The 27,230-nt window shown below is 43.3% G+C and overlaps 1 protein-coding gene across 4 annotated transcripts in view; it reads left to right on the forward strand.

Annotated features, from left to right (window-relative positions):
- LOC115170560 (follistatin-related protein 5-like) overlaps window positions 1-27,230 on the forward strand; it is a 197,991-nt gene that overhangs the window by 160,269 nt on the left and 10,492 nt on the right. For all 4 annotated transcript variants that reach the window (XM_029726820.1, XM_029726829.1, XM_029726837.1 and 1 more), the window contains 5 exons: window positions 1,475-1,501; window positions 6,705-6,823; window positions 15,268-15,417; window positions 18,248-18,355; window positions 20,767-20,891. In XM_029726820.1, the coding sequence (XP_029582680.1) occupies window positions 1,475-1,501; window positions 6,705-6,823; window positions 15,268-15,417; window positions 18,248-18,355; window positions 20,767-20,891 (529 nt within the window). The remainder of the gene's footprint in view (window positions 1-1,474; window positions 1,502-6,704; window positions 6,824-15,267; window positions 15,418-18,247; window positions 18,356-20,766; window positions 20,892-27,230) is intronic.

Genomic DNA, 27,230 nt, shown 5'->3' on the forward strand with positions numbered 1-27,230 from the left:
CTCCGCCGCCGCTGAAAGTGGCACATAGCTGTTTTCTAATATGGATGACGAATGTGATGTAGGGGCCACTCGTATGTCTTAGAACGAGCACAATCTTTCTGCCTTGTGATGAATAGCATCTAATCATTGCGTTATTGGAAAAGACTTGGGCACCAAGATCTCATCTCACTACTATACTCCTTTTTCCCCAGCAGTACCAATCTGACGATTTTTGGAACATCACCAGAAACTGGAACAGTGCAGCGTTTCCCTAACACTCCCCTTTTCTTCCCATGCTAATCATTCCTCTACATCAGTTCTCTTGTGTAACTTTTTAATGAGAACAAAATGTATGCATGAGTGCAACAGAGTGGGACTTGACGAAGCACTTTTGAAAGATTAGGCTTGACTAACAGGTCTGTCATGCCACTGCCAAAGCTTCTTTTCTTTTTTACTTTTCTCTCTTTCTCTATTCTCTCCATCGCTCTCCACACAGCAGAAAAGAGGGTAAGAGAATGAGCAGCATCAGAATAGGGGGAGATTAAAATCAGAACTGAATTGGGGCCCGAGATTGGTTTGCAGACGGTCAGGAAAATGGAAGATGGAATGGAAACAGAGGGGGTTGTGGAATGGATGAACAATAGGAGAAGGTCATCGCGCTTATACAGCGGGAAAATGAGGATAGTCAAGACAAAGAAATGGGTCTGTTATTTGCATCTGCTCCTGAATGGCAAAATCTTCACATTTTCTGTGATAGGCCGAGCTCACTCAGTACGCAGACTCTGGGTGTTCATCTGTACTTGTCGCGAAATGAGCACATCCTTTTAAGAGGCACATCACTCTCATCTCAAAAGGCTTTGAGGGCTTTGTGGGGTTGTATTCCAGTTCATGCATTAAAGCCGCTTGGTTATTATGCAGCTGTAGTTTCCTATTCCATGTCATTAGTTGTCTCCAAGTGAATTTAATGAGAAATTACGGCAGTTTTAGTCAGCCAAAAATAGTCTCACAAAATAATCCTCTTTAATGACCTCTGGAACTCATCTACGCTTGAGATATATGTCGATTTGATGATATGATGGCTAATACCCAAATACCATAATACATAAAACATATATTTATTGATGGATAATTACCTGAGGTGTACATTTATTTGATTCAATATCATGTCAATTTTATAGCACGTGGTACATGCTTTTGCAGTACAATGTACAGATTTCTAAGGAAGGCTTTTTAGTGGGGCTAACAACAAAACAAGAACAAATGTTATAAAATGCTTTTTGTGTATGTGTATTTAGAATATACCACCTAGACTGTGTTTTGTCCTCAAGTGTTTGGTATCAAATTATTCTCAAACTGGGGGTTTCTATTGGTTGTCTGTTGCACTAAAACATTCATTTTGTTTTACCTTAATTGGTGTGTGAATGCTCAAAAAGGGACATCATCGAATTCACACTAATGCTCATTCTTGGTCTTTCTTTTCTTGTCTTCCCTTCAGTGGCAAACATTCTGTGGAGAGAGGAAGGTATGTTTGTATTTAAACCATTTAAAATCATGTAAAATTGTATTGGTCACATACTCATATTTAGCAGATGTTGTTGCGGGTGTAGCGAAATGCTTGTTTTCCTAGCTCCAGCGGTGCAGTAATATCTAACAGTACACAATGTACACAGATCTAAAGGTAAAATAATGGAATTAAGAAATTTATAAATATTAGGATGAGCAATGTATAAACATATATACAGTACCAGTGAAGTACTACCCATTGCATGGGATTTTCTTTGATTTGACTATTTTCTACATTGTAGAATGATAGTGAAGACATCTGTGGTTGCTAATTTCTGCATTACCAAATGAGGAGAGAGACAAACTTCACACACCAATCAGAGTTATACTTAAACTACATCTTTAATGATAAGAGTTTTGCAAAAGCCCTTGACTTTCAATGATGCGCTATCTCTAATGAACCAATGAAAAGTGACTACACAAAAGTACAACAATCTTTTATAGCCAAGATACACCCCTCTCAACGTACATAACGAACCACAGATACATAGAATGGGTCACAAGGTTAAGTTTTGTATGAAAGATATCTATAAAACATAGCAGACAGCAACTGCTGTGTCATCAGTTTTCATTGTATAGACCAGTGTCTGGTCCTCCTACTCCAAACTGGAACCGTCTCTCCCTGGTACGGTATAGAACAGAACCATTAGCTCATGTTCTCTGGAATGCTCTTTTAGGCTTTATTACCCAAAGACATCGTAAATCTCCTCTGTCAGTGCTATCTCGTAGAGGCCCATCCTCAGTAGAACACACACACACAATAGTTAACAGAATACTCTATTCTGTCGAACATTACAACCATTATAATACAATACAAGCATTATAACAATCTTGCAATTTTCCACGACACATCAAAACTATGAAATAATACATATGGAATCATGTAGTAACCAAAAAAGTGTTAAACAAATCAAAATATATTTTTTATTTGAGATTCTTCACAGTAGCCCCCCTTTGCCTTGATGACAGCTTTGCACACCCTTGGCATTTTCTCAACCAGCTTCATGAAGGTGAGCCTTGTTAATAAAAGTTAATTTGTGGAATTTCTTTCCTTCTTAATGCGTTTGAGCCAATCAGTTGTGATGTGACAAGATAAGGGTGGTAGACAGAAGATAGCCCAACTTGGTAAAATATTAAATCCATATTATGGCAAGAAAAGCTCAAATAAGCAAAGAGAAACGAGAGTCCATCATTACTTTAAGACATGAAGGTCAGTCAATGTGGACATTTATAAAACTTTGAACGTTTCTTCAAGTGCAGTCGCAAAAACCATTAAGCACTATGAGGTAACTAGCATTCATGAGGACTGCCACAGGAAAGGAAGACCCAGAGTTACCTCTGCTGCAAAGGATGCATTCATTACAGTTACCAGCCTCAGAAATCGGCAATTAACTGCACCCCAGATTGCAGTCCAAATAAATGCTTCAAGTAACAGACACATCTCAACATCAACTGTTCAGAGGAGACTGTGTGAATCAGGCCTTCATGGTCGAATTGCTGCAAAGAAATCACTACTAAAGGACACCAATAAGAAGAAGAGACTTGCTTGGGCCAAGAAACACAAGCAGTGGACATTAGACTGGTGGAAATCTGTACTTTGGTCTGATGAGTCCAAATTTGAGGTTTTTGTTTACAACCGCCGTGTCTTCGTGAGACACAGAATAGGTGAATGGATGATCTCCTTATGTGTCGTTCCAACTGTGAAGCACGGAGGAGGAGGTGTGGGGTTGCTTTGCTGGTGACACTGTCAGTGATTTATTTAAAATTCAAGGCACACTTAACCGGCTTGGCTACCACAGCATTCTGCAGCGATAAACCATCCCATCTGGATTGTGCTTAGTGGGACTATCATTTGTTTTTCAACAGGACAGTGACCCAAAACACACATCCAGGCTGTGTAAAGGCTACTTGACTGAGAAGGAGAGTGATGGATTGCTGCATCAGATGACCTGGCCTCCACAATCACCCAACCTCAATCCATTTGAGATGGTTTGGGATGAGTTGGACAACAGAGTGAAGGAAAAGCAGCCAACAAGTGCTCAGCATATGTATGAACTCCTGTTGGAAAAGCATTCCAGGTGACTACCTCATGAAGCTGGTTGAGAGAATGCCAAGCGTGTGCAAAGCTGTCATCAAGGCAAAGGGTGGCTACTTGAAGAATTGAAAATATTACTACATGGTTCCATATGTGTTATTTCATAGTTTTAATGTCTTCCCTATTATTTTACAATGTAGAAAATAGTAAAAATAAAGATAAACCCTTGAATGTGTAGGTGTGTCCAAACTTTTGACTGGTACTGTATTTATTTGGAGTACAAATAAATGTGATGTGACAGTATGTGGACAGTATGTGGATAGAATATTTAGTATATCTGTAGAATAGATAGGATATAATAGTATATATGCAGCAATAGTTGACTAGAATACAGTATATACATATGAAATTAGTAAAACCGTATGTAAACATTATTAAAGTGGCCAGTGTTCCATTATTAAAGTGACCAGTAATTCCATGTCTATGTACATAGGGCAGCAGCCTCTAAGGCGCAGGGTTAAGTAACCGGGTGGTAGCCGGCTAGTGACAGTGACTTAGTTCAGGGCAGGGTAATGGGTGGAGGCCAGTGATGGCTGTTTAACAGTCTGATGGCCTTGAGATAGAAGCTGTTTTTCAGTCTCTCGCTCCCAGCTTTGATACACCTGTACTGACCTCGCCTTCTGGATGATAGCGGGGTGAACAGGCAGTGGCTCGTGTGATTGATGTCCTTGATAATCTTTTTGGCCTTCCTGTGACATCGGGTGCTGTAGGTTTCCTGCAGGGCAGGCAGTGTGCCCCCGGTGATGCGCTCAGCAGACCACACCTCTGGAGATCCCTGCAGTTGCGGGCGGTGCAGTTGCCGTATCCGGCTGTGATACAGCCCGAATGGATGCTCTCAATGGTGCATCTGAAAAAGTTTGAGGGTCTTAGGGGTCAAGCTGAATTTCTTCAGCCTCCTGAGGTTGAAGAGGCACTGTTGCGCCTTCCTCACCACACTGGGTGGATCATTTCAGATTGTCATTGATGTCTACATCAAGGAACTTGAAGCGTTTCACCTTATCCACTACGGTCCCATCGATGTGAATGGGGGCTTGCTCCCTCTGCTGTCTCTTAAAATCCACGATCAGCTCCTTCATTTGTTGACGTTGAGGGAGAGGTTATTTTCCAGGCACCACTCTGCCAGGGCCCTCACCTCCTCCCTGTAGACTGTCTCATCAGGCCTACTACTGTTGTGTCGTCTGAAAACTTGATGATTGAGTTGGAGGCATGCGTGGCCATGCAGTCATGGGTGAACAGGGAGTACAGAAGGGGGCTGAGCACGTACCCTTGTGGGGCCCCTGTGTTGAGGCAGCCCATCAGGAAGTCCAGGACCCAGTTGCACGGGGTGGGGTTCAGACCCAGGGCCCTGAGCTTAATGAACAGTGAATTACTATATCATGTTATGAAGTAGATTAAATGACATTGATTGACACAAATTCAATGGAAATGTCAAGCTGTCCTAATATGGATACTGTACATTAGTTTCTATAATGACAGTGTCTAACGAACAGTGTTGGGGAGTAGTTCCACTACATGTAATTCAACTAGTAATTTAACTACATTTTGTAGTAGCTTGGTGGTAGTTTAACTGAATTCAAATTTTCGTTGTGTTTTCAGTAATTACTTTTACTATTATTATTTTTTGCCATGTCAGCAGTGTATCTAACTACTGAAACTACCCACTAAAGTTTATGCAACCAAAGAAAATACATTTACTGCTAGTGAACAGCTAATAATATGTAATGTTTCCAGGTATATTGAAATAGCCAATTACCTCCACTGTTAAGTTTTAACCAGTGGTGTAAAGTACAGTACTTAAGTAAAAATACTTTAAAGTACTACTTCAGTAGTTTTTATGGGTATCTGTACTTTACTTTCCTATTTATATTTTTGACTACTTTTACTTTTACTTCACTACATTCCTAAAGAAAATAATTTACTTTTTACTCCATACACTACTTTTGGGTGTCAAAAGCCCAGCCAATCAGAGTTTCTCCCCACAAAAGGGCTTTATTGCAGACAGAAATACACCTCAGTTTCATCAGGGTGGTTGGTCTCATGATCCTGCGGATGAAGAAGGCAGATGTGGATGTTCTGGGTTGGAGTGGTTTCACATGGTCTGTGGTTGTGAGGCCGGTTAGACGTACTGCCAAATTCTCTAAAACGACGTTGGAGGCGGTTTATGGTAGAGAAATTAACATTAAATTCTCTGGCAACGGCTGTGGTGGACATTCCTGCAGTCAGCATGCCAATTGCATGCTCCCTCAAAACTTGAGACATCTGTGGCATTGTGTTCTATGACACAACTGTACATTTCAGAGTGGCCTTTTATTGTCCCAAGCACAAGGTGCACCTGTGTAATGATCATGCTGTTGAATTAGCTTCTCGATATGCCACACCTGTCAGGTGGCTGGATTATCTTGGCAAAGGAGAAATGCTCACTAATAGGAATGTAAACAAATTTGTGCACACAATTTGAGAAAAAAATATTTTTGTGTATAAGGAAAATGTATGGGATTTATTATTTCAGCTCATGAAACATGGGACCAACACTTTATATTTTTGTTCAGTGTAGTATTTTACTGGGTGACTTTCACTTTTACTTGAGTCATTTTCTATTAAGGTATCTTTACTTTTACTCAAGTATGACAATTGAGTACTTTTTCCACCACTGGTTTTAACTGTGCTGTATGTCATGCTACATGCCAGTTGCCATAGTAGTGTGTTGTTCACCTTGTATCAAACAGTGGTGGTTCTAGACCATTTCAACTGGGGGTGCCAAGCTGGTTGTACTGTTAGAGGGGCCAGGAACATTACAACGTTATTGTTGTCATATCGTTTTCTTCACTGCATTGCAGGCATTAGCAGGCAAAAAAACATGTTCATAATACTTAGTGTTCCGTGTTGCCACTGTCAAATAACGGATGTAAAAAAAGAACGATAGCAAAAATTAGTTATGTAAAAATTATTTCATACTCCACATTTAGGGGGGGCCACAAGGGTGTCCAAAAGGGGGTCCCCCCCCCAGAACCGCCCCTGGTAACAAACCCTGTGTCTGACTTGTAACAAGGTTGTATTTCTCACCCAGGTCTTGGAATTGCCAATATGTTCTATGTGTTTTACGAGGATGGTATCAAAGTCATCCAGCCAGTGGCATGTGAGATCCAGAGACACATAAAGCCCAGTGAGAAGCTACTGGGACTTCAGGTAAGATGCCTACCACAACAGAAACACTTCCATTTCATGTAGGATTGTGCTAGGTGTTGGGCTACTGCTAGTAGATTAGCTGTTAACTAATTAGCATGATTAGCGTGAGGACCAACCACCCACAGTATGATTCCTTCAGGCCTTCTAACAGAAACACTTTTTCTTCTTGCTAGCTGTTAGCTAAACAGTGTTTGTATAACGATAGCTAACGCACTTTCGTACAATCGCACTGTTCCGTACATTTCACCTTATTTGAGCGCCGCAAAAACGAAATACTTCCAGGTCCACTGTAATATGAATACCATTGTAAAGCACAATTTCTCCCCTTTCCAGTAAAATCAATGACGAGACCTTCATGCTGCCCGTCTCTGCATGATTGTAGAAGGCAATGGAGCTCCGCTGGGTATTTTAAAAAATGGCGGGTGGGGAAGCGAAAGCTACTGCGTGATAGTGAAATGAGGAGATATGTCGTGTGGGGAACAGTTTTTTTCACCCCATTTGTCCAACTTATCACCTCTAAAATGTAAATAAAACACTATAAAGAGTTTATATAATTTCTCATTACATACCTATTTGAAGGTTTGTGTCGTATTTGAATAGGGTTTTTAGGGCAGCGCTAAATTTATCTTCACAATTAAACTGCGGCTGCCACGGTTTTTGAGAGTCATGATGGCTCGCAGTAATTAGGCAAAAAATGTACAATTGATTGAATTAACTATTGATGAACTCAGGAGTAATTAACTTTACAATCACCATTATACTCACCATTGATCATTTCTTGTTTTTTTATCTGCGAGAGAAGCGCTACACCTGGTGGAAAGAGGCTGTACGGCGCAGAATGAGTTTCATAATGCGTGCCGTACGTTAGGTCGTGACACGTCACAATTTAACGTACAGCTTCTGAGGGGTCAGTTTTTTCAACTTTTCCCGAATACTATTGGTCCATTACCATGTCAATCAACACTTGACTAGAAACGTAGTTCACACCCCAGATTTTGATGCCAACACAGTCGCTATAGTCCCATTTTGTTTTCATTGCAGCCTGGTTTGAATGCTGCGGTTGCGCAAATGTGTCCGGATCGGGGTTAGTCACCGTAAATTAGCTTAGGACCGACTGCCTGCAGACTCTTTGATAATTATCAACTCTTTGATAATTATTTGTGTATTTGACATTTGATCTTGCAATACTTGACATATAATATTTTATTTCGTGGAAGTAGTTGCAACTCATAATAAATAGGGCGTAGTGTACTGCAGCTTCTACACATTTTGCCATGGGGCAAAGAGAAAAATGTTAATGTTTAAAGCTAATATCCTGCAATTTTACACATATTGCCATGGGGCAGAGAGAAGAATGTGCAATTTTATAGCTAATCTCATGCTATTCTACACATTTTGCAATAAGGCTTGGGGGGGGGGGGGTATGGGACCCCAGACTCTCTAGGCCCCCACACCTTGCGTGGAGGCTGTGGGGGTGTATGGTAGGTCAGTGGGCTGCAGGGGTGTATGGTAGGCCAATGGGCTGTGGGGGTCTGAGGTACGCCAGTGGGCTGCGGGGGTGTATGGTAGGTAAATGGGCTGCGGGGGTGAGAGGTACGCCAGTGGGCTGCGGGGGTGTATGGTAGGTCAATGGGCTGCGGGGGTGAGAGGTACGCCAGTGGGCTGCAGGGGTGTGTGGTACAAATATGGAGTTAATTGTCTCTCTGCTTCTAAAGTATTAGATTAACTGAAAGATCATGCACTTTTGCGCTCCCAAAAGTCTCTCTCTCTCTCTCTTTCTTTCTCTCTCTCGTTGAATTGCCATTTGACGTTGAAATGGTTCTTGCTCTCTGCTGCGCCTTCACTTTTGAACCAGTGTATTATTCAAAGCAGGTCGCTGATAGATGCCTCTTACATTTACACATGTACTGAAATGGGTGCTTTCCTCCTTTTCCCCTTTCATCGATTGGACAGCTGTTATGTGCGAAGGCGCGCTATGAATGTACAACGATCAGGCCCGGGCTCCTCTGAGAGACGGTGTCTGTATTAGAATATCAATCACAGTGAACTCTATGGCAGCAGCACATGCACTGTCTACAGGGAATGTTGTGTGAGTACATTAGCTCAGAGGCTTAAGTTCATTCTGGATCCCTAGTGTAGATGAGCATTGATTGATCGTTCATGGTAACGACCCAACAATTAATTATTCTTAAGTAGTATATGGCCGTCTTACTGTGATACACGTGCCAGATGAAGAGGGGATGCAATGCTGTGAGGAATTCCTAGTACAGTGAGTAGGGAGGCGGACATATTTCCTGAGGCAGGAAGCAAGGGAGGCTACAGAACAAGGTTTTTTAGGTTGAAGGTTTGTGTTTGTTGTGTCCAAGGCTAAGGACTAGTCTTACTTGTACTACAAAATCAAATATGATCTACAGAGCACAAATTGTCCCCAGGCAGCTTGTTCGCCCGACAAGCTTCACATTATGTTTTCTATACTTCTAAATCTTTTCATTTGATCCAAGGACAATGTTGGTTGAAACTGACATGTTTTTTTCTGCTTAGCTGCCTAGGGTTTCACACATGCTCAGTTGCGACCCACTGCAGTGTTGTCTACAGGAGGGTAGAGGTAGAGTCTCTGAGGTATTCAGTCTCCAGATGGATTCTGATTTGATAGAGGCAGAAATTAGAAATCTGATTAAATCCCAGCGGTTCTAATAGTTTTGATCACAAACATGTCCATGAAAATGTATCTTCATTTATCTTGTTGACTGCCAAGTCTGTGATTGAAAGTAAATGGTCTAACAGTTACGACTGGACGACTGTGTGATAACGCTCTCGGTAGCCGATGTGAGCAAGACCTTTAAACAGGTCAACATTCACAAAGCAGCGGGGCCAGACGGATTATCAGGACTTGTACTCAAAGCATGCGCGGACAAACTGGCAAATGTCTTCACTGACATTTTAAACCTTTCCCTGACCGAGTCTATAATACCTACATGTTTCAGGCAGACCACCATAGTCCCTGTGCCCAAGGGAGTCGAGATAACCTGCCTAAAATGATTACCACCCCATAGCACTCACGTCAGTAGCAATGAGGTACTTTGAAAGGCTGGTCATGGCTCATATCAACAGCATCCTCCCGGATTCCCTAGACCCGCTCCAATTTGCATACCCCCCAACAGATCCACAGACGACGCAATCTCAATCGCACTCCACACTGCCCTTTCCCACCTGGACAAAGGAACACCTATGTGAGAATGCTGTTCATTGACTACAGCTCAGTATTCAACACCATAGTGCCCACAAAGCTCATCATTTAACTAGGCAAGTCAGTTCTTCACTGACTTGCCTAGTTAAATAAAGGTAACATTTTCGTTTTATTTGTTTATTTAAAAATGTTTGCTGACGACATAACAATGCTAGGCCTGATCACCGACAACGTTGAGACAGCCTTTAGGGAGGAGGTCATAGACCTGGCAGTGTGGTGCCAGGACAACAGTCTCTCCCTCAATGTGAGCAAGACAAAGGAGTTGATCATGGACTACAAGGGCTGTAGTGGAGCGGGTCGAGAGTTTCAAGTTCCTTGGCGTCCACATCACTAACGAACTATCATGGTCTGAACACACCAAGACAGTCATGAAGAGGGCACAACAACACCTTTTCCCCCTCAGGAGACTGAAAAGTTTTGGCATGGGTCCCTAGATCCTCAAAGTTCTACAGCTGCACCATCGTTAGCATCCTGACCCGTTCCAACACCGCCTGGTATGGCAACTGCTCGGCATCTGACTGCTACAGAGGGTAGTGCGTACAGCCCAGTACATCACTGGGGCCAAGCTTCCTGCCATCCAGGACCTGTATAATATGCGGAGTCAGAGGAAAGCCCCAAACATTGTCAGAGACTCCAGTCACCAAAGTCATAGACTGTTTTCTCTGCTACCGCATGGATGGCAAGCGATACCAGAGCACCAAGTCTATGACCAAAAGGCTCCTTAACAGCTTCTACCCCTAAGCCATAAGACTGCTGGCCACCGGACTATTTACATTGACCCCCTCCCCCCCCCCCCATTTGCTTTGTACACTGCTGCTACCCACTGTTTGTCTATGCATAGTCACTTCACCCCTACCTACATGTACAAATTACTTCGACTAACCTGTACCCCCGCACGTTGACTTGTATATAGCCTCGTTATTGTTATTTTATTGTGTTACTTTTTAGAATTTTTTACTTCAGTTTATTTGGTAAATATTTTCTTAACTCTTATTGAACTGCACTGTTGGTTAAGGGCTTGTAAGTAAGCATTTCATGGTAAGGTCTACTCTTGTTGTATTCGGCGCATGTGACAAATAAAGTTTGATTTGTCATCTGATTACATAAACATGAGCACCCACGTGAACATAAGCACTTGAGCTAAGACCTACTGTATGTAGATCTTAGCTCTCCGTGGCTGACGTGAGTAAAACATTTAAACGTGTTAACCCTCGCAAGGCTACTGGCCCAGACGACATCCCTAACTGTATCCTCAAAGCATGCGCAGACCAGCTGGCTGGTGTGTTTACGGACATATTCAATCACTCCCTATCCCAGTCTGTTATCCCCACATGCTTCAAGATTTCTATCATTGTTCGTCTACCCAAGAAGGCAAAGATAACTGAACTAAATGACTACCACCCCGTAGCACCCACTTCTGTCATCATGAAGTGCTTTGAGAGACTACAGTGGCTTGCGAAAGTATTCACCCCCCTTGGCATTTTTCCTATTTTGTTACTTACAACCTGGAATTAAAATAGATTTGATTTACACAACATGCCTACCACTTTGAAGATGCACATTTTTTTTTATTATGAAACAAACAAAAAATAAGACAACGAAACTGAAAACTTGAGCATGCATAACTATTCACCCTCCCAAAGTCAATACTTTGTAGAGCCACCTTTTGCAGTAACTCCAGCTGCAAGTCTCTTGGGGTATGTCTCTATAAACTTGGCACATCTAGCCACTGGGATTTTTGGCCATTCTTCAAGGCAAAACTGCTCCAGCTCCTTCAAGTTGGATGGGTTGCTGGTGTACAGCAATATTTAAGTCATGCCACAGATCTCAATTGTATTGAGGTCTAGGCTTTGACTAGGCCATTCCAAGACATGTAAATGTTTCCCCTTAATCCAATCGAGTGTTGCTTTAGCAGTATGCTTAGGGTCATTGTCCTGCAGGAAGGTGAACCTCCGTCCCAGTTTCAAGTCTTTGGAAGACTGAAACAGGTTTCCCTCAAGAATTTCCCTGTATTTAGCGCCATCCATCATTCCTTCAATTCTGACCAGTTTCCCAGTCCCTGCCGATGACAAAATCCCCAAAGCATGATGCTGCCACCATCATGCTTCACTGTTGTTCTCGGGGTGATGAGAGGTGTTGGGTTTGCGCCAGGCATAGTGTTTTCCTTGATGGCCAAACAGTTGACTAGAATACCTTCTTCTGTATGTTTGGGGAGTCGCCCACATGCCTTTTGGCGAACACCAAATGTGTTTGCTTTTTTTTTTCTTTAAGCAAGGGCTTTTTTTCTGGACACCCTTCCGTAAAGCCCAGCTCTGTGGAGTGTATGGCTTAAAGTGGTCCTATGCACAGTTACTTTGCAGCTCCCTCAGGGTTATCTTTGGTCTCTTTGTTGCCTCTCTGATTAATTCCCTCCTTGCCTGGTCTGTGAGTTTTCATGGGCGGCCCTCTCTTGGCAGGTTTGTTGTGGTGCCATATTCTTTCCATTTTTTAATAATGGATTTAATGGTGCTGTGTGGGATGTTCAAAATTTCAGATATTTTTTTATAACCCAACCCTGATCTGTTCTTCTCCACAACTCTGTCCCTGACCTGTTTGAAGAGCTCCTTGGTCTTCATGGTGCCCCTTGCTTAGTGGTGTTGCAGACTCTGGGGCCTTTCAGAACAGGTGTATATATGCTGAGATCATGTGACAGATCATGTGACACTTAGATTGCACACAGGTGGACTTTAGTTAACTAATTATGTGACTTCTGAAGGTAATTGGTTGCACCAGATCTTATTTAGGGGCTTCATAGCAAAGGGGAAGAAAACATATGCACGAACAACTTTTCTGGGTTTTTTTCTTGTCAGTTTTTGAAACAAGTTATTTTTTTCATTTCACTTCACCAATTTGGACAATTTTGTGTATATCCATTACATGAAATCCACATTAAAATCTAATTAAATGACAGGTTGTAATGCAACAAAATAGGAAAAACGATAAGGGGGATGAATACTTTTGCTAGGCACTGTAGTCAAGGATCATATCCCCTCCACCTTAACGGCTACCCTAGACCCGCTTCAGTTTGCATACCGCCCCAACAGGTCCACAGACGACTCAATCGTCATCACACTACACACTGCCCTATCCCATCTGGACAAAAGGAATACCTATGTAAGAATGCTGTTCATTGACTACAGCTCTGCATTCAACACCATAGTACCCTCCAAGCTCATCATCAAGCTGGAGGCCCTGGGTCTCAACCTCGCCCTGTGTAATTGGGTCCTGGACTTTCTGATGGGCCGCCCCCAGGTGGTGAAAGTAGGAAACAACATCTCCACTTCGCTGACCCTCAACACTGGGGCCCCACACGGAAGCGTGCTCAGCCCCCTCCTGTACTCCCTGTTCACCAACGACTGCGTGGCCATGCACGCCTCCAACTCAATCATCAAGCTAGCAGACAACACAACAGTAGTGGGCTTGATTACCAACAACAACGAGACAGCCTACAGGGAGGAGGTGAGGGCACTCGGAGTGTGGTGTCAGGAAAATAACCTCTCTCTCAACATCAACAAAACAAAGCAGATGATCATGGACTTCAGGAAACAGCAGAGGGAGCACCCCCCTATCCACATCGAAGGGACAGCAGTGGAGAAGGTTGAAGGTTTTAAGTTTCTCGGCGTACACATCACAGACAAACTGAAATGCTCCACCCACACAGACAGTGTGGTGAAGAAAATGCAACAGCGCGTCTTCAACCTCAGGAGGCTGAAGAAATGTGGCTTGTCACCCAAAACCCTGATAAACTTTTACAAATGCACAATCGAGAGCATCCTGTCGGGCTGTATCATAGCCTGGTATGGCAACTGCACCGCCCTCAACTGCAAGGCTCTCCAGAGGGTGGTGCGGTCTGCACAATGCAGCACCGGGGACAAACTACTTGCCCTCCATGACACCTACAGCACCCGATGTAACAGGAAGGCCACAAAGATCATCAAGGACATCAACAACCTGAGCCACTGCCTGTTCACACAGCTACCATCCAGAAGGCGAGGTCAGTACAGGTGCATCAAAGCTGGGACCGAGAGACTGAAAAACAGCTTCTATCTCAAGGCCATCAGACTGCTAAACACCAATCTCTAACTCAGAGAGGCTGCTGCCTACATTGAGACCCAATCACTGGCCACTCTAATAAATGGATCACTAGTCACTTTATACAATGCACTCTAAGTAATGCCACTTTAATAATGTTTACACATCTTACATTACTCATATCACATGTATATACTGTATTTTATACCATCTATTGCACCTGGCCTATGTCTCTCGGCCATCGCTCATCCATATACTTACACATACTTATTCTCATTCACCCCTTTATATTTGTGTGTATTTGGTAGTTGTTTAGCTACACTCGCATTAAAATCGGCTAACCATGTGTATGTGACAAATAAAATTTGATGTGTGTAATGGTATATTGATAAATCAACAGGACCATCTTCACCTCGCTCTGAAAGTCATCCTCTCTGCCCAGTAGTACTCACACACAAACCAACGGCCACACACACACACACACCCACTCCGCCATTCACACTCTCTGCTGGACGTCAAATCTTGGGTTTACTGAGGGGATTGGGCCCGTGGCGATGTGTGACACCTGTCAGAGAAACCCCCCTCTGTGACAGTAGGATGTGACTGCGTGGCCCAAACCGGGCCATGATGCCTCAAACAAATCCTCCCACATCCCAGAACAGAGAACAGACGCTGGGGCTGAGCTGGGCTCACAGGCCATGAGAGGGGAGAGGGAGGGGACACAGGGACAGAGCAGAGGATAGAAGGACAGAGCCTGCACAGCTCAGTCCACACGTGCACAGCATGCCAAATTTAGTCAGGTTGAGGGGGGTGGATATAGGGATTGTGGTGGCTTGCACACAGGCGGTAGGGAGATGGGAGATGTTGGTTCTTGCATAACATACCAGAACACAGCAAACTGTGTGTGTGTGTGTGTGTGTGTATTGTTGTTGTGATAAGAGAGGCTTGGACTTGGGGATGGCTGATAAAATAATTAACATTTTAGTAACTTAGCAGACGCTCTCACTCTGTTGTCCTAGCTTCAGGGGGATGAAAGAAGATAAAGATAACTTGTCATTTTCATCAATGTTGCATGATATATGTACAGTATTAACTGTGTGTGGGTGGGTGTTTGTTTTATTTTCAGGCTGAGGTTTGCCCCAAGTCAGCGGGGGAGGCCGAGCAGAAGTGTGTGTGGTCATCGGCGGTCAACGTGAAGGACAAATTTATTTATGTTACACAGCCAAACTTGGCCAGGGTGCTTGTGGTCGACATCACAGCTCAGAAGGCTGTCCAGGTAATTTCGGGCCCCAAAAATGTAATAATCAACATTACCTTCATCTTTGGACAGGGTCTGCTGTGGAGTGTTATGCAGTAAACACAATAGCAAACCAAAAATATGGCATCCATATTAGGAAGTCCCTTAGATGTCAGACGGAACAACAATTGGCTACAAAGCAATGGCTGTAATGTTGTATTGTTATAAAAATTTGTTATTGTGCCTTTTTCATATATGTGCGCTTTCTCCTCACTCCAATGTGTCCATTTCCATGGCATTCAAAGCATTTATAGAGGAAGCCTTGAGTCAAAAGGACCTTGAATATTTGTTTCACACTTTCAATGCAGATGTGTTTTTCTGTTGTTTTTAATATTGTTTCCAAACATCCTTGAAAAAATTACGAAGTTGATGTGTCAGAGAGGGTTACACTATTCACAATAACTGACAATAATGTAGCCCAAAAGCTAGCTATTCTGGTCAATGGAAGGACACAGCCTTTTTCACAAAGCTTCAGTTGACTCAGAATTCATTTTGATACAAATGCACTGTCCTTCATTTAGGAACTCAGTTCATTTTTTGTGATAAAGATTTGGGTTTCATTGTTTGAATGTCCTTTCCGTAACCTGACCAAAATATGTGTGCCTTTTAAAAAAAATCTTAAACCAGTGAAAGCTGGTGCCAGTGCACAGATAGGTACAATTGATTGTGTTACATGGGGCGGCAGGTAGCCTATTGGTTAGAGCGTTGGGCCAGTAACTGATAGGTTGCTGGATCGAATCCCTGAACTGACAAGGTAAAAAACTGTCGTTCTGCCCCTGAACAAGGCAGTTAACCCACTGTTCCCCAGTAAGCTGTCATTGTAAATAAGAATTTGTTCTTAACTGACTTGCCTAGTTAAATAAAGGCTAAATTTTTTTTTACATATTTTACATCCTTTTACAACTAGTGTGTATAACCTGACCATCAGTGGTGTAGTGGAGGGTAAATGCACATAAAGGACGTTTACACAACTTTTTTATCTAGCATAACTGTTTACACACCTATTGTGGAAAAATGCATTGAAAATATAGGGAGTGTTACTTTATTCACTTTAAACGTCAATCAACGTTTACCCACCTATTGTTTTACCTCTACATCATTGCTGACCATGACACTCCCCCCCCCCCCTAAAAAAAGGGCAGCCTATCATTGCATGGGAATGGTTATGATGAACGAAAAGGATCCAATGTTCTCACAATAGGAGGGTGCCTTAAGCAGGTTGGGTACGTTCCGGCTTAAAAAAGGTGTGTGTCTCAGAGTAAAAGGACACTGCAAGGGGGCCAGAAAGTGCCCAATTTCTGCTGCAGAAGACTCCCCAGGGCCCACCGGTAGTCAGGTTGTTGCGACCGTCTCAGGCTCATTAGTGGGTTACTTGGAGGTTTGACTTCATTACTTTAGATGAGCTAATGCTAATTAGCCACCTGATCGTCACTCAGCTCTACCAAGGAAAGAAAAATGCCGTTGTCTCCGTTTGTTACTCACTTTCTCTTTTCACTTTGAAAATGTAGTTGTACTTTAAATTGACTGGCTAGGTGGAGCTTTAAATTAACTTACTAGGCGTAGCTTTAAATTAACTTACGAGGTGCAGCTTTAAATTAACTTATGAGGTGTAGCTTTAAATTGACTGGCTAGGTGTAGCTTTAAATGAACCTACTATGTGTAGCTTTAAATTGACTGGATAGGTGTAGCTTTAAATTGACTGGCTAGGTGTATCTTTGAATAGTGTGGTGAGAAATGTCCTACATAGTTGGTATCACTGTATTGTATGCATTAAACAAACTTTATAAAGTTATAAAGTACTTATTTCAATAAAAAAATCAGCATACTTTATTTATTCTGTATAACTCATAGCATAGCCACTATCACAGACACAGAGTAGGTACAAGTGACTATGGATGCAGTAACACTCCTCCAGAGGCAGGAGGGGAAGAGAACAACAACATTCTGTGCACACCTGTTCCCTCTGATGACTACACCCTCAGAGATTGGCTAGGACTCAACACATCTCTCTCATATCTCCTCGTATGATAAATCCCGTCACGACGTGTTTACTCTCACTGAAACACCATACACTTTACCATGAAGCAGCCAGTTAAAATGCTCCGTTACGATTTCATAGTAGACAAAACTTGACATTACGGGAAGGACAAAAATACCATTGTGATTGTTTTGGTGTCTGCTCTAATTTCCTAGAAAGAACGACAATTATAGCTTTCTGCACCAAACTAGCGTTGTGTTGTTTTTCTCTCTGTTCTCATCGTGTGTTGGCTACTGTCAATCTGCACCCGAGTGGACGTAATGCATGGGAGCCACTCGGCTGTCACAGACATGTCTCATCCGTCGGAGCCGACTGGAACACATCATAGCCAGGTGTCAAGGAATTTATACGGATTGAAAGCAATTTCTATGTTGTTGTAGAGCAATTGCCTCTGTTACCGCTCGATTTGAAATGCTGCTCCACCTCCAAACACCTCATACATAAAAAAGGCGAGCCTCCCTTCTGTCTTGTTAAAAAGGAAAACTTGATTCTTCCTGTCAAATCCAATGCATTAGCAAGTGAGGAAAGTTTTGATATGGGCTGTGCTGACCGTCAAATATATATCTGTTCAAAAACGGTGTTGAATTGTCTTGAGTTGCTCTTAAGTGCAGTCATGGCTTCAAGTAGTTGTGCTTGTACCAAGCTGTGCTTGATTGAGCTTGCCTGGTGTAAAATTCCCAAACGTCCACCTGGCATGCCAGGAAATGTAAAGCGTGATGAGACTGATTAAGAGCTGTGCTATATGAGGTTTATTCTTGTGTGTGCTTTCAGACGGTGAGCACTGACCCTTACCCAGTGAAGCTGCACTATGACAAATCCCACGACCAGGTGTGGGTCCTCAGCTGGGGAGACATGGAGAGGAACTTCCCCACTCTGCAGGTAACTGTTTGATATCACACCAAAATACAATACATAGAGGAGTGTTGTGTTGGTTTTGATACTTTCTTGATACTAAAGTGAGCCTATATACTCTGCGTGCACAATTCTTAGGCAAATTGTATTCCTCAGGATACATTTTATTGTTGAACAAACACAATGCTCTCAGTCAATCCAAAATGTTATTGAACCTCAAACCTGAATGTTTAACAAAGAAAAGTGAGTTTTGTCTTTCTCAGGGAAATATATGTGTGCACAATTATTAGGCAACTATTAGTGTGCAGAATTGTTAGGCAACTAAATTACAAAAATAATTTCTCTCAACTCACTTGTTTATTCTCAATTTTTAGAGTAAGTGTAACAGATAAGTAACACAAAATGACAATTATATAACATTTTTGGCCTTTCAATAATATTCAGTGACCAATATAGCCACCCTTATCTTCAATAACTGCCATGAGCCTTCCATCCATGGAGTCTGTCAGTTTCTTGATCTGTTCACGATCAATTTTCGCTGAAGCAGCAACCACAGCCTCCCAAATGCTGTTCAAAAAGGTGTATTGTCTTACATCACTGTAAATCTCACGTTTGAGAAGGGCCCACAAGTTCTCAATAGGATTTAAGTCAGGTGAGGAAGGGGGCCAGGTCATTATTCAGGCATCTTTGAGGCCCTTGCTGGCTAGCCAAGCAGTGGAGTACTTGGATGCATGTGATGGAGCATTGTCCTGCAATAAGATCATGGCCTTCTAGAATGCTGAGGACTTCTTCCTGTACCACTGTTTGATGAAAGAATCTTCCAGAAACTGGCAGTAGGTTTGGGAGTTGAGTTTCAGTCCATCTTCAACCCGAAAAGGTCCAACTACCTCATCCTCAATGATAGCAGCCCATACCAGTACCACTCCTTCACCTTGCTGGCACATGACTCAAAGTGGTGCCCTGTGTCCATTACTGATCCAGCCACGGGCCCATCCATTTGGTCCATCAAGAGTCACTTTCATTTCATCTGTCCATAAAACCTTTGAAAAATCTGTCTTCAGGTGTTTCTTTGCCCAATCTTGACGCTTCAACTTGTGAATGGTGGAACAAGCTCCCTCACGACGCCAGGACAGCGGAGTCAATCACCACCTTCCGGAGACACCTGAAACCCCACCTCTTTAAGGAATACCTGGGATAGGATAAAGTAATCCTTCTAACCCCCCCCCCCTTAAAAGATTTAGATGCACTATTGTAAAGTGGTTTTTCCACTGGATATCATAAGGTGAATGCACCAATTTGTAAGTCGCTCTGGATAAGAGCGTCTGCTAAATGACTTAAATGTAAATGTAAAATGAATCTTATTCAGTGGTGGTCTTGTTTCAGTCTTCTTGACCTTGGCCATGTCTCTGAGCACATGACACCTTGTACTTCTGAACACTCCAGGTAGGTTGCAGTTCTGGAATACGGTGGCACAGGAGGATAATGGGTTCCTGGTAGTTTGCTGTTTAATTCTTCTCAAGTCTTTTGCAGTTAATTTGTGCCTTTTCTTCCGCATGCGTGTTTTGCGCCCCAGTTGACTATTCGCAGCAAAACGTTTGAATGTCCGGTACTCACACCTCAATAGTTTAGCTATTTAAAGAGTGTCGCATCTGTTTGAAAGGCATTTTAAATTTTGGGTTTTTCAGTGTCAGTTACATTTCTTTTTTGGCCCATTTTACCTGAGGTAATGAGGCTGCCTAATAATTATGCACACCTTGATATAAGGTGTTATTCACTTTCGCCACACCCTCCCTCATCACACAAATACATATCACCTGAAAATGATTAAATCCAATAAGCATTCAAGTTAATATGGTTTGGAGTTCAAAAATGTGAATAGAAACAATGATAAGATCAGAATACTCACTTGCCTAATAATTGTGCACGCAGTGTATGTCAAATACTATAATGTTTAGTGTAACTCACTGTTTATTGACACTACATATACAGTATATGTTATGAGAGGGTGTCAAATCATTGTGATGTGCCTTACAATTGATGTGCCTTCTAATAATTGCTATTCTTCCATTGGGACACATTCTCAACTGTCAATCCAAGTTTTGTCAACAACCCTTTCCCAGATGGCACAGTTCCAGGTGGCATTTTCTGTTTGCAGCTCAATACAAGTTATTAGCCAGCACTGCTGCTGGGTTGTTAGGAGGTGCCAGTCTCTCTAGTGCATTGAGGCATAATTAAGACCAGCCTGCCTGCGCGCGCACACACACACCCACACCCACACACACACACACACACACACAGGGCCTCTCCTACCAGTGTGAGTTTGTGTCAGAGGCGATACAGGAGGCAAACACAGTGAATAATTCATGTGGCTCATGTTAAATATCCCCCCCTCTTCTCCTCCGTTCCCCTCCCATCCCTCTCTCCTGGTATGGTGCTAGGTGATCAATCAGGCCAGCGGGAGTGTGTCCCACCATACCGTCCACACCCAGCCAGTCGGCAGACGCTTTGATAGGGTGGATGATTTCTTCATTCCTGCCGCTAGCCTCATCATTAATCACATCAGGTATGTCAGTGTCGGTGTGTGTGTGTGAGTGAGAGAGTCAGTGTGTGTGTGCATGTGTGTGTGGGTGTGTGTGTGCGAGAGTGTCGGTGTTTGAGAGTGAATCTAAAGACAGTCGTTTAACTCCAGAGCATCACCCCCTCCCCCCTCTCGCCTCGGATCAGCGCCCCCCCCCCCCCCCCCCCGCCTTCAGAAAAGCGGGTGCGTCGTATTCACTGAACCACCACTTGTGAGCAACAAAGAGTCGACATATGCAGAGCAGATTGATTTGGACCATGCACTTTTGACGGACACTCACCGAGACTCAGTCACAAGCTGCTGACACACCGAAGCTTAACTTGATACAGAAGGCTGGCACATTACCAAGTTGGAGAGGTGGAGGAAGCCAAGTGCCAAGCAGGAGGTCTCCGGGATTTAACGACAGTCTCCCGGCGAGTTGCGTTCACTAGCCCTAGTTGTAATTAGGTCCACCAAGATCTGCCTGAAAGGGTTGCTAAAAAACACGGAAAAGTCATCCGAATTTACAGTTGAAGTCGGAAGTTTACATACACCTTAGCCAAATACATTTCAACTCAGTTTATCACAATTCCTGACATTTAATCCTAGGAAACATTCCCTGTCTTAGGTCAGTTAGGATCACCACTTTATTTTAAGAATGTGAAATGTCAGAATAATAGTAGAAAGAATGATTTATTTCAGATTTTATTTCTTTCATCACATTCCCAGTGGGTCAGAAGTTTACATACGCTCAATTAGTATTTGGTAGCATTGCCTTTAAATTGTTTAACTTGGGTCAAACGTTTCGGGTAGCCTTCCACAAGCTTCCCACAATAAGTTGGGTGAATTTTGGCCCATTCCTCCTGACAGAGCTGGTGTAACAGTCAGGTTTGTAGGCCTCCTTGCTCACACACTTTTTCAGTTCTGCCGACAAATTTTCTATAGGATTGAGGTCAGGGCTTTGTGATGGCCTCTCCAATACCTTGACTTTGTTGTCCTTAAGCCATTTTGCCACAACTTTGGAAGTATGCTTGGGGTCATTGTCCATTTTGAAGACCCATTTGCGACCAAGCTTCAACTTCCTGACTGATGTCTTGAGATGTTGCTTCAATATATCCAAATAATTGTATTTCCTCATGATGCCATCTATTTTGTGAAGTGCAGCCAAACAGTTCTATTTTTGTTTCATCAGACCAGAGGACATTTCTCCAAAAAGTACGATCTTTGTCCCCATCTGCAGTTGCAAACCATAGTCTGGCTTTTTTATAGCGGTTTTGGAGCAGTGGCTTCTTCCTTGTTGAGCGGCCTTTCAGGTTATATCGGTATAGGACTCGTTTTACTGTGGATATAGATACTTTTGTACCTGTTTCCTCCAGCATCTTCACAAGGTCCTTTGCTGTTGTTCTGGGATTGATTTGCACTTTTCGCACCAAAGTATGTTCATCCCTAAGAAACAGAACGCGTCGTCTTCCTGAGCGGTCTGACGGCTGCGTGGTCCCATGGTGTTTATACTTGCGTACTATTGTTTGTACAGATGAACGAGGCACCTTCAGGTGTTTGGAAATTGCTCCCAAGGATGAACCAGACTTGTGGAGGACCACCATTTTTTTCTGAGGTTTTGACTGATTTCTTTTGATTTTCCCATGATGTCAAGCAAAGAGGCACTGAGTTTGAAGGTAGGGCTTGAAATACATCCACAGGTACACCTCCAATTGACTCAAATTATGTCAATTAGCCTATCAGAAGCTTCTAAAGCCATGACATCATTTTATGGAATTTTCCAAGCTGTTTAAAGGCACAGTCAACTTAGTGTATGTAAACTTCTGACCCACTGGAATTGTGATACAGTGAATGATAAGTGAAATAATCTGTCTGTAAACAATTGTTGGAAAAATTACTTGTGTCATTGCCAAATTAGATGTCCTAACCGACTTGCTAAAACTATAGTTTGTTAACAAGAAATTTGTGGAGTGGTTGAAAAACTAGTTTTAATGACTCCAACCTAACTTCCGACTTCAACTGTATGTTCAGAAAGACAAACATCATGGTCTCTTAGATGTAGACGTTTCTGAAAAGAAACAAAAATACATGTTTTATTAAACCTAATTTTGAGCCCAGCTGTATGTTTTTGATGTGTCTCAGAGGTGGATTATTCCAATCCAGACATTACAGTACGTGGCCTAATATCTGTGCATAAGGGAAATTCCACGGAAACAGAGTAATGCTGAGACTCATATTTTTCACTTTCAAATGTATGTCAAACAAAAACCAATGATTGCAAAGTAAACCATACTTGAAGAACAGTGCAGATGCAAAGTTTGGTAACAGAATGATGGTTTGTGCTGTTGGTGTCATCAATCTGTTAGCAAAATTTGCATTTGCACTGTTCCTCAAATAAATGTGTATCCTTATGCGTAGAGTTGATTTGTTTAACTTTGTAATCATTTGTTTTCTTTGGCATAAATTTTAAAGTGAGTCTGAGTCTCAGCATCACTCTGTTACGGTGTAATTGCCCATTACATATTTCGGTTTGGATACATCCCTATAGGCCTAACTATGTTGATCCTTTTATGCCCCAGTATTAGCTAGTTCTTGCTCATTCATGATGCCATGCTAATAAGAAATAATGACTATCCCGAGTACTTGCTAGATTAAAAAGGTTTGATTTATTTTTTGTGAAAGCTCTGGTGTCTCCACAAGCAAAAGTTGTACTTAGTGAACTCCCTTGATCTCTTCTTTAACATGAAATGCAGCATTAACTAGGCTTGGGGTGTATACCTTATGTACCGTATACCGGGGTATTTGGAAATATCCATTTGATGGTTTTCAATACCGTCATTACCGTTGAACTATTTATTATACTTTTTTTTAATATAAATGTGAATATTTGTAGCTACTTTTTAAGTAAATACCTGCAGTCAACTTGTGCAATACGTTAGGAGATAAAGCAGATTTGGTTCTTCATGTCACCTGTCACATCAGTTTTCATTATGAAGCTTAGCGGTAGTCCCCAGGTACATTTGTTTACAAGCACACAGCGCCGAGAGACCGGAGCCTTGTGAGTTACTCGCTGTTGTGCAGCACACGCCAAGTGATCTTGCTAGTTACAGTGTGGATTTCACAACTAGCACACGTTAGTGAATGCTAACCTCCCCTGTTATTGTAATGGTGAGAGGTTAGCATGTCTTGGGGGTATGATATTTGTGCGTCTGTAACTTTCTCACTCATCATTATCCACGATTCATTCAGGAATATCCATAATCATGGTAGCATGCACATTAATGTAGAAATGTTTACAAACATATTATATTCTTATTTACAAAAAAAGTGACAAAAAATGACACAATGTATTATTTGTCATTCATTTCTATTGGGCACAAAATAATCTGAAACACAACCATAACAAACAGAAAATGCATCCAACAAGTTTGTAGAGTCACAAGCTTGATGTAGTCAGTTCGTGCTAGGAATATGGGACCGAATCCTAAACTTTTGACTACTTTCAGACACTTATACAGTATAGTCAAATTTGGACTCATCAGACCAAAGGACAGATTCCCGCCGGTCTAATGTCCATTGCTCGTGTTTCTTGGCCCAAGCAAGTATATTCTTCTTATTGGTGTCCTTTAGTCATGGTTTCTTTGCAGCAATTCGACCATGAAGGCCTGATTCACACAGAATCCTCTGAACAGTTGATGTTGAGATGTGTCTGTTACTTGAACTCTGTGAAGCATTTATTTGGGATGCAATTTCTGAGGCTGGTAACTCTAATGAACTTATCCTCTGCAGCAGATGTAACTCTGGGTCTTCCTTTCCTGTGACGGTCCTCATGAGAGCCAGTTTCATCATAGCACTTGATGGTTTTTGTGACTGCACTTGAAGAAACATTCAAAGTTCTTGACATTTTCGGGATTGACTGACCTTCATGTCTTAAAGTAATGATGGACTTTCATTTCTCTTTGCTTATTTGAGCTATTCTTGCAATGATATGGACTTGGTATTTGACCAAATAGGGCTATCTTCTGTATACCACCCTTACCTTGTCACAACACAACTGATTGGCTACAACGCATGAAGAAGGAAAGAAGTTCCACAAATGAACTTTTAACAAGGCACACCTGTTAATTGAAGTGCATTCCAGGTGACTAACTCATGAAGCTGGTTGAGAGAATGCTAAGAGTGTGCAATGCTGTCATCAAGGCAAAGGGTGGATACTTTGAAGAATCTCGAATATAAAAAAAGTTTGGTTACTACATGATTCCATTTGTGTTATTTCATAGTTTTGATGTCTTCACTATTATTCTACAATGTAGAAAATAGTAAAAATAAAGAAAAACCCTCAAATAGTAGGTGTATCCAGACTTTTGACTGGTACTGTAAGTGAATTTGTCCCAATAATTTTGGTCCCCTAAAATGGGGGTACTGTGCAAAAAGTGCTGTAATTTCTAAACGGTTCACCAGCTATTGTCACGTCCTGGCCAGTATATAAGGTTAATTGTTTGTAGTTTGGTCAGGGCGTGACAGAGGGTATTTGTTTTATGTGGTTCAGGGTGGTGTGTTTGGTTTAAGGGTGTTTGTTTTAGTAATTCCGGGTGTTGGTTTATGTTTAGGTATTTCTATGTGGAGTCTAGTATGTCTGTTTCTATGTCTGGTGAATTGGTGTTGGGACTCTCAGTTGAAGGCAGGTGTTGTCTATCTGCCTTTGATTGAGAGTCTCATAAATGAGGGTGTGTTTGTGTTTGTGTTTTGTGGGTGATTGTTCTGTGTTCAGCCCTAGGCTTTACCAGACTGTTTTGTTGTTCGTTTGTTAGTTCTAGTAGTTTTGTTATTTTGTATTCAGTTGTTTTTTTGTAAGTTAATAAATCTAAATATGAGCATACACGTACCTGCTGCATATTGGTCTACATTTTCAGACGACGATTTCGTTATATCGTCGGAAGACGAAGACGACAATCGTGACAGAATCACCCACCTCAAAAGGACCAAGCAGCAGAGGAAGGAGCAGACGGCGTTCGAGTTGGACTGGCGGGAGAAGTGGACTTGGGAGGAAGTTCTGAACGGGGCCGGACCTTGGCATCAGGCTGGGGAGTATCGCCGCCCGCAGTGGGAAATAGAAGCAGCCAAGGCAGAGAGGCGGTGGTACGAGGCCAGAGTGGACGCGCTGAAGGAGATGCACGAGAGGCACCCCCAAGAAAATTTTGGGGGGGGGCACACGGGTAGTTTGGCTAGGCGTAAGAAGAGCCGGAAGCCAGCTACCCGTGGATATATGGAGGAGCGTATGGGGTGGAGAGCGTTATGTTTCGTTGAGGAGCGCACTATCTCACCCATACGCACGCACAGTCCGGTGCGAGTTATTCCAGCCCCTCGCAGGTGCCGTGCTAGAGCGGGCATCCAGCCTGGTAGGAGGATGCCTGCGCAGCGCATCTGGTCGCCGGTACGCCTCCGAGGACCAGGCTACCCAACTCCCGCTCTACGCACGGCTACCATCAAGCCCCTGCACAGCCCAGTCTGCCCTGTACGAGCACTCCGCTCGTGCAGGGCTACTAGTTCCATCGAGCCAAGGCGGGTTGTGCAGGAGGTAAGATCTAGACCGGCTGTGCGCCTCCATAGCCCTGGGTTTCCAGCTCCTGTCTCTCATGCGGACCCGGAAGTGCGTCCACCCAGTCCGACTCGTCCTGTTCCCGCTCCCCGCACTAAACGGCAAGTGCGTAAACCCAGCCTCGTCAGTCTACAGTCGTCGGAGCTGCCCGCCAGTCAACAGTCGTCGGAGCTGCCCGCCAGTCAACAGTCGTCGGAGCTGCCCGCCAGTCAACAGTCGTCGGAGCTGCCCGCCAGTCAACAGTCGTCGGAGCTGCCCGCCAGTCAACAGTCGTCGGAGCTGCCCGCCAGTCAACAGTCGTCGGAGCTGCCCGCCAGTCAACAGTCGTCGGAGCTGCCCGCCAGTCAACAGTCGTCGGAGCTGCCCGCCAGTCAACAGTCGTCGGAGTGGTCAGACTGCGCTGAACTGCCGGAGTGGTCAGACTGCGCTGAACTGCCGGAGTGGCCAGACTGCGCTGAACTGCCGGAGTGGCCAGACTGCCCTGAACTGCCGGAGTGGCCAGACTGCGCTGAACTGCCGGAGTGGCCAGACTGCGCTGAACTGCCGGAGTGGCCAGACTGCGCTGAACTGCCGGAGTGGCCAGACTGCGCTGAACTGCCGGAGTGGCCAGACTGCGCTGAACTGCCGGAGTGGCCAGACTTCCCTGACCTGCCGGAGTGGCCAGACTGCCCTGACCTGCCGGAGTGGCCAGACTGCCCTGACCTGCCGGAGTGGCCAGACTGCCCAGACTGTCCCGAGTTCCCAGA

Source organism: Salmo trutta, chromosome 3 (assembly GCF_901001165.1).
Source record: "Salmo trutta chromosome 3, fSalTru1.1, whole genome shotgun sequence".
In the NCBI taxonomy this organism is placed as follows: Eukaryota; Metazoa; Chordata; class Actinopteri; order Salmoniformes; family Salmonidae; genus Salmo; species Salmo trutta.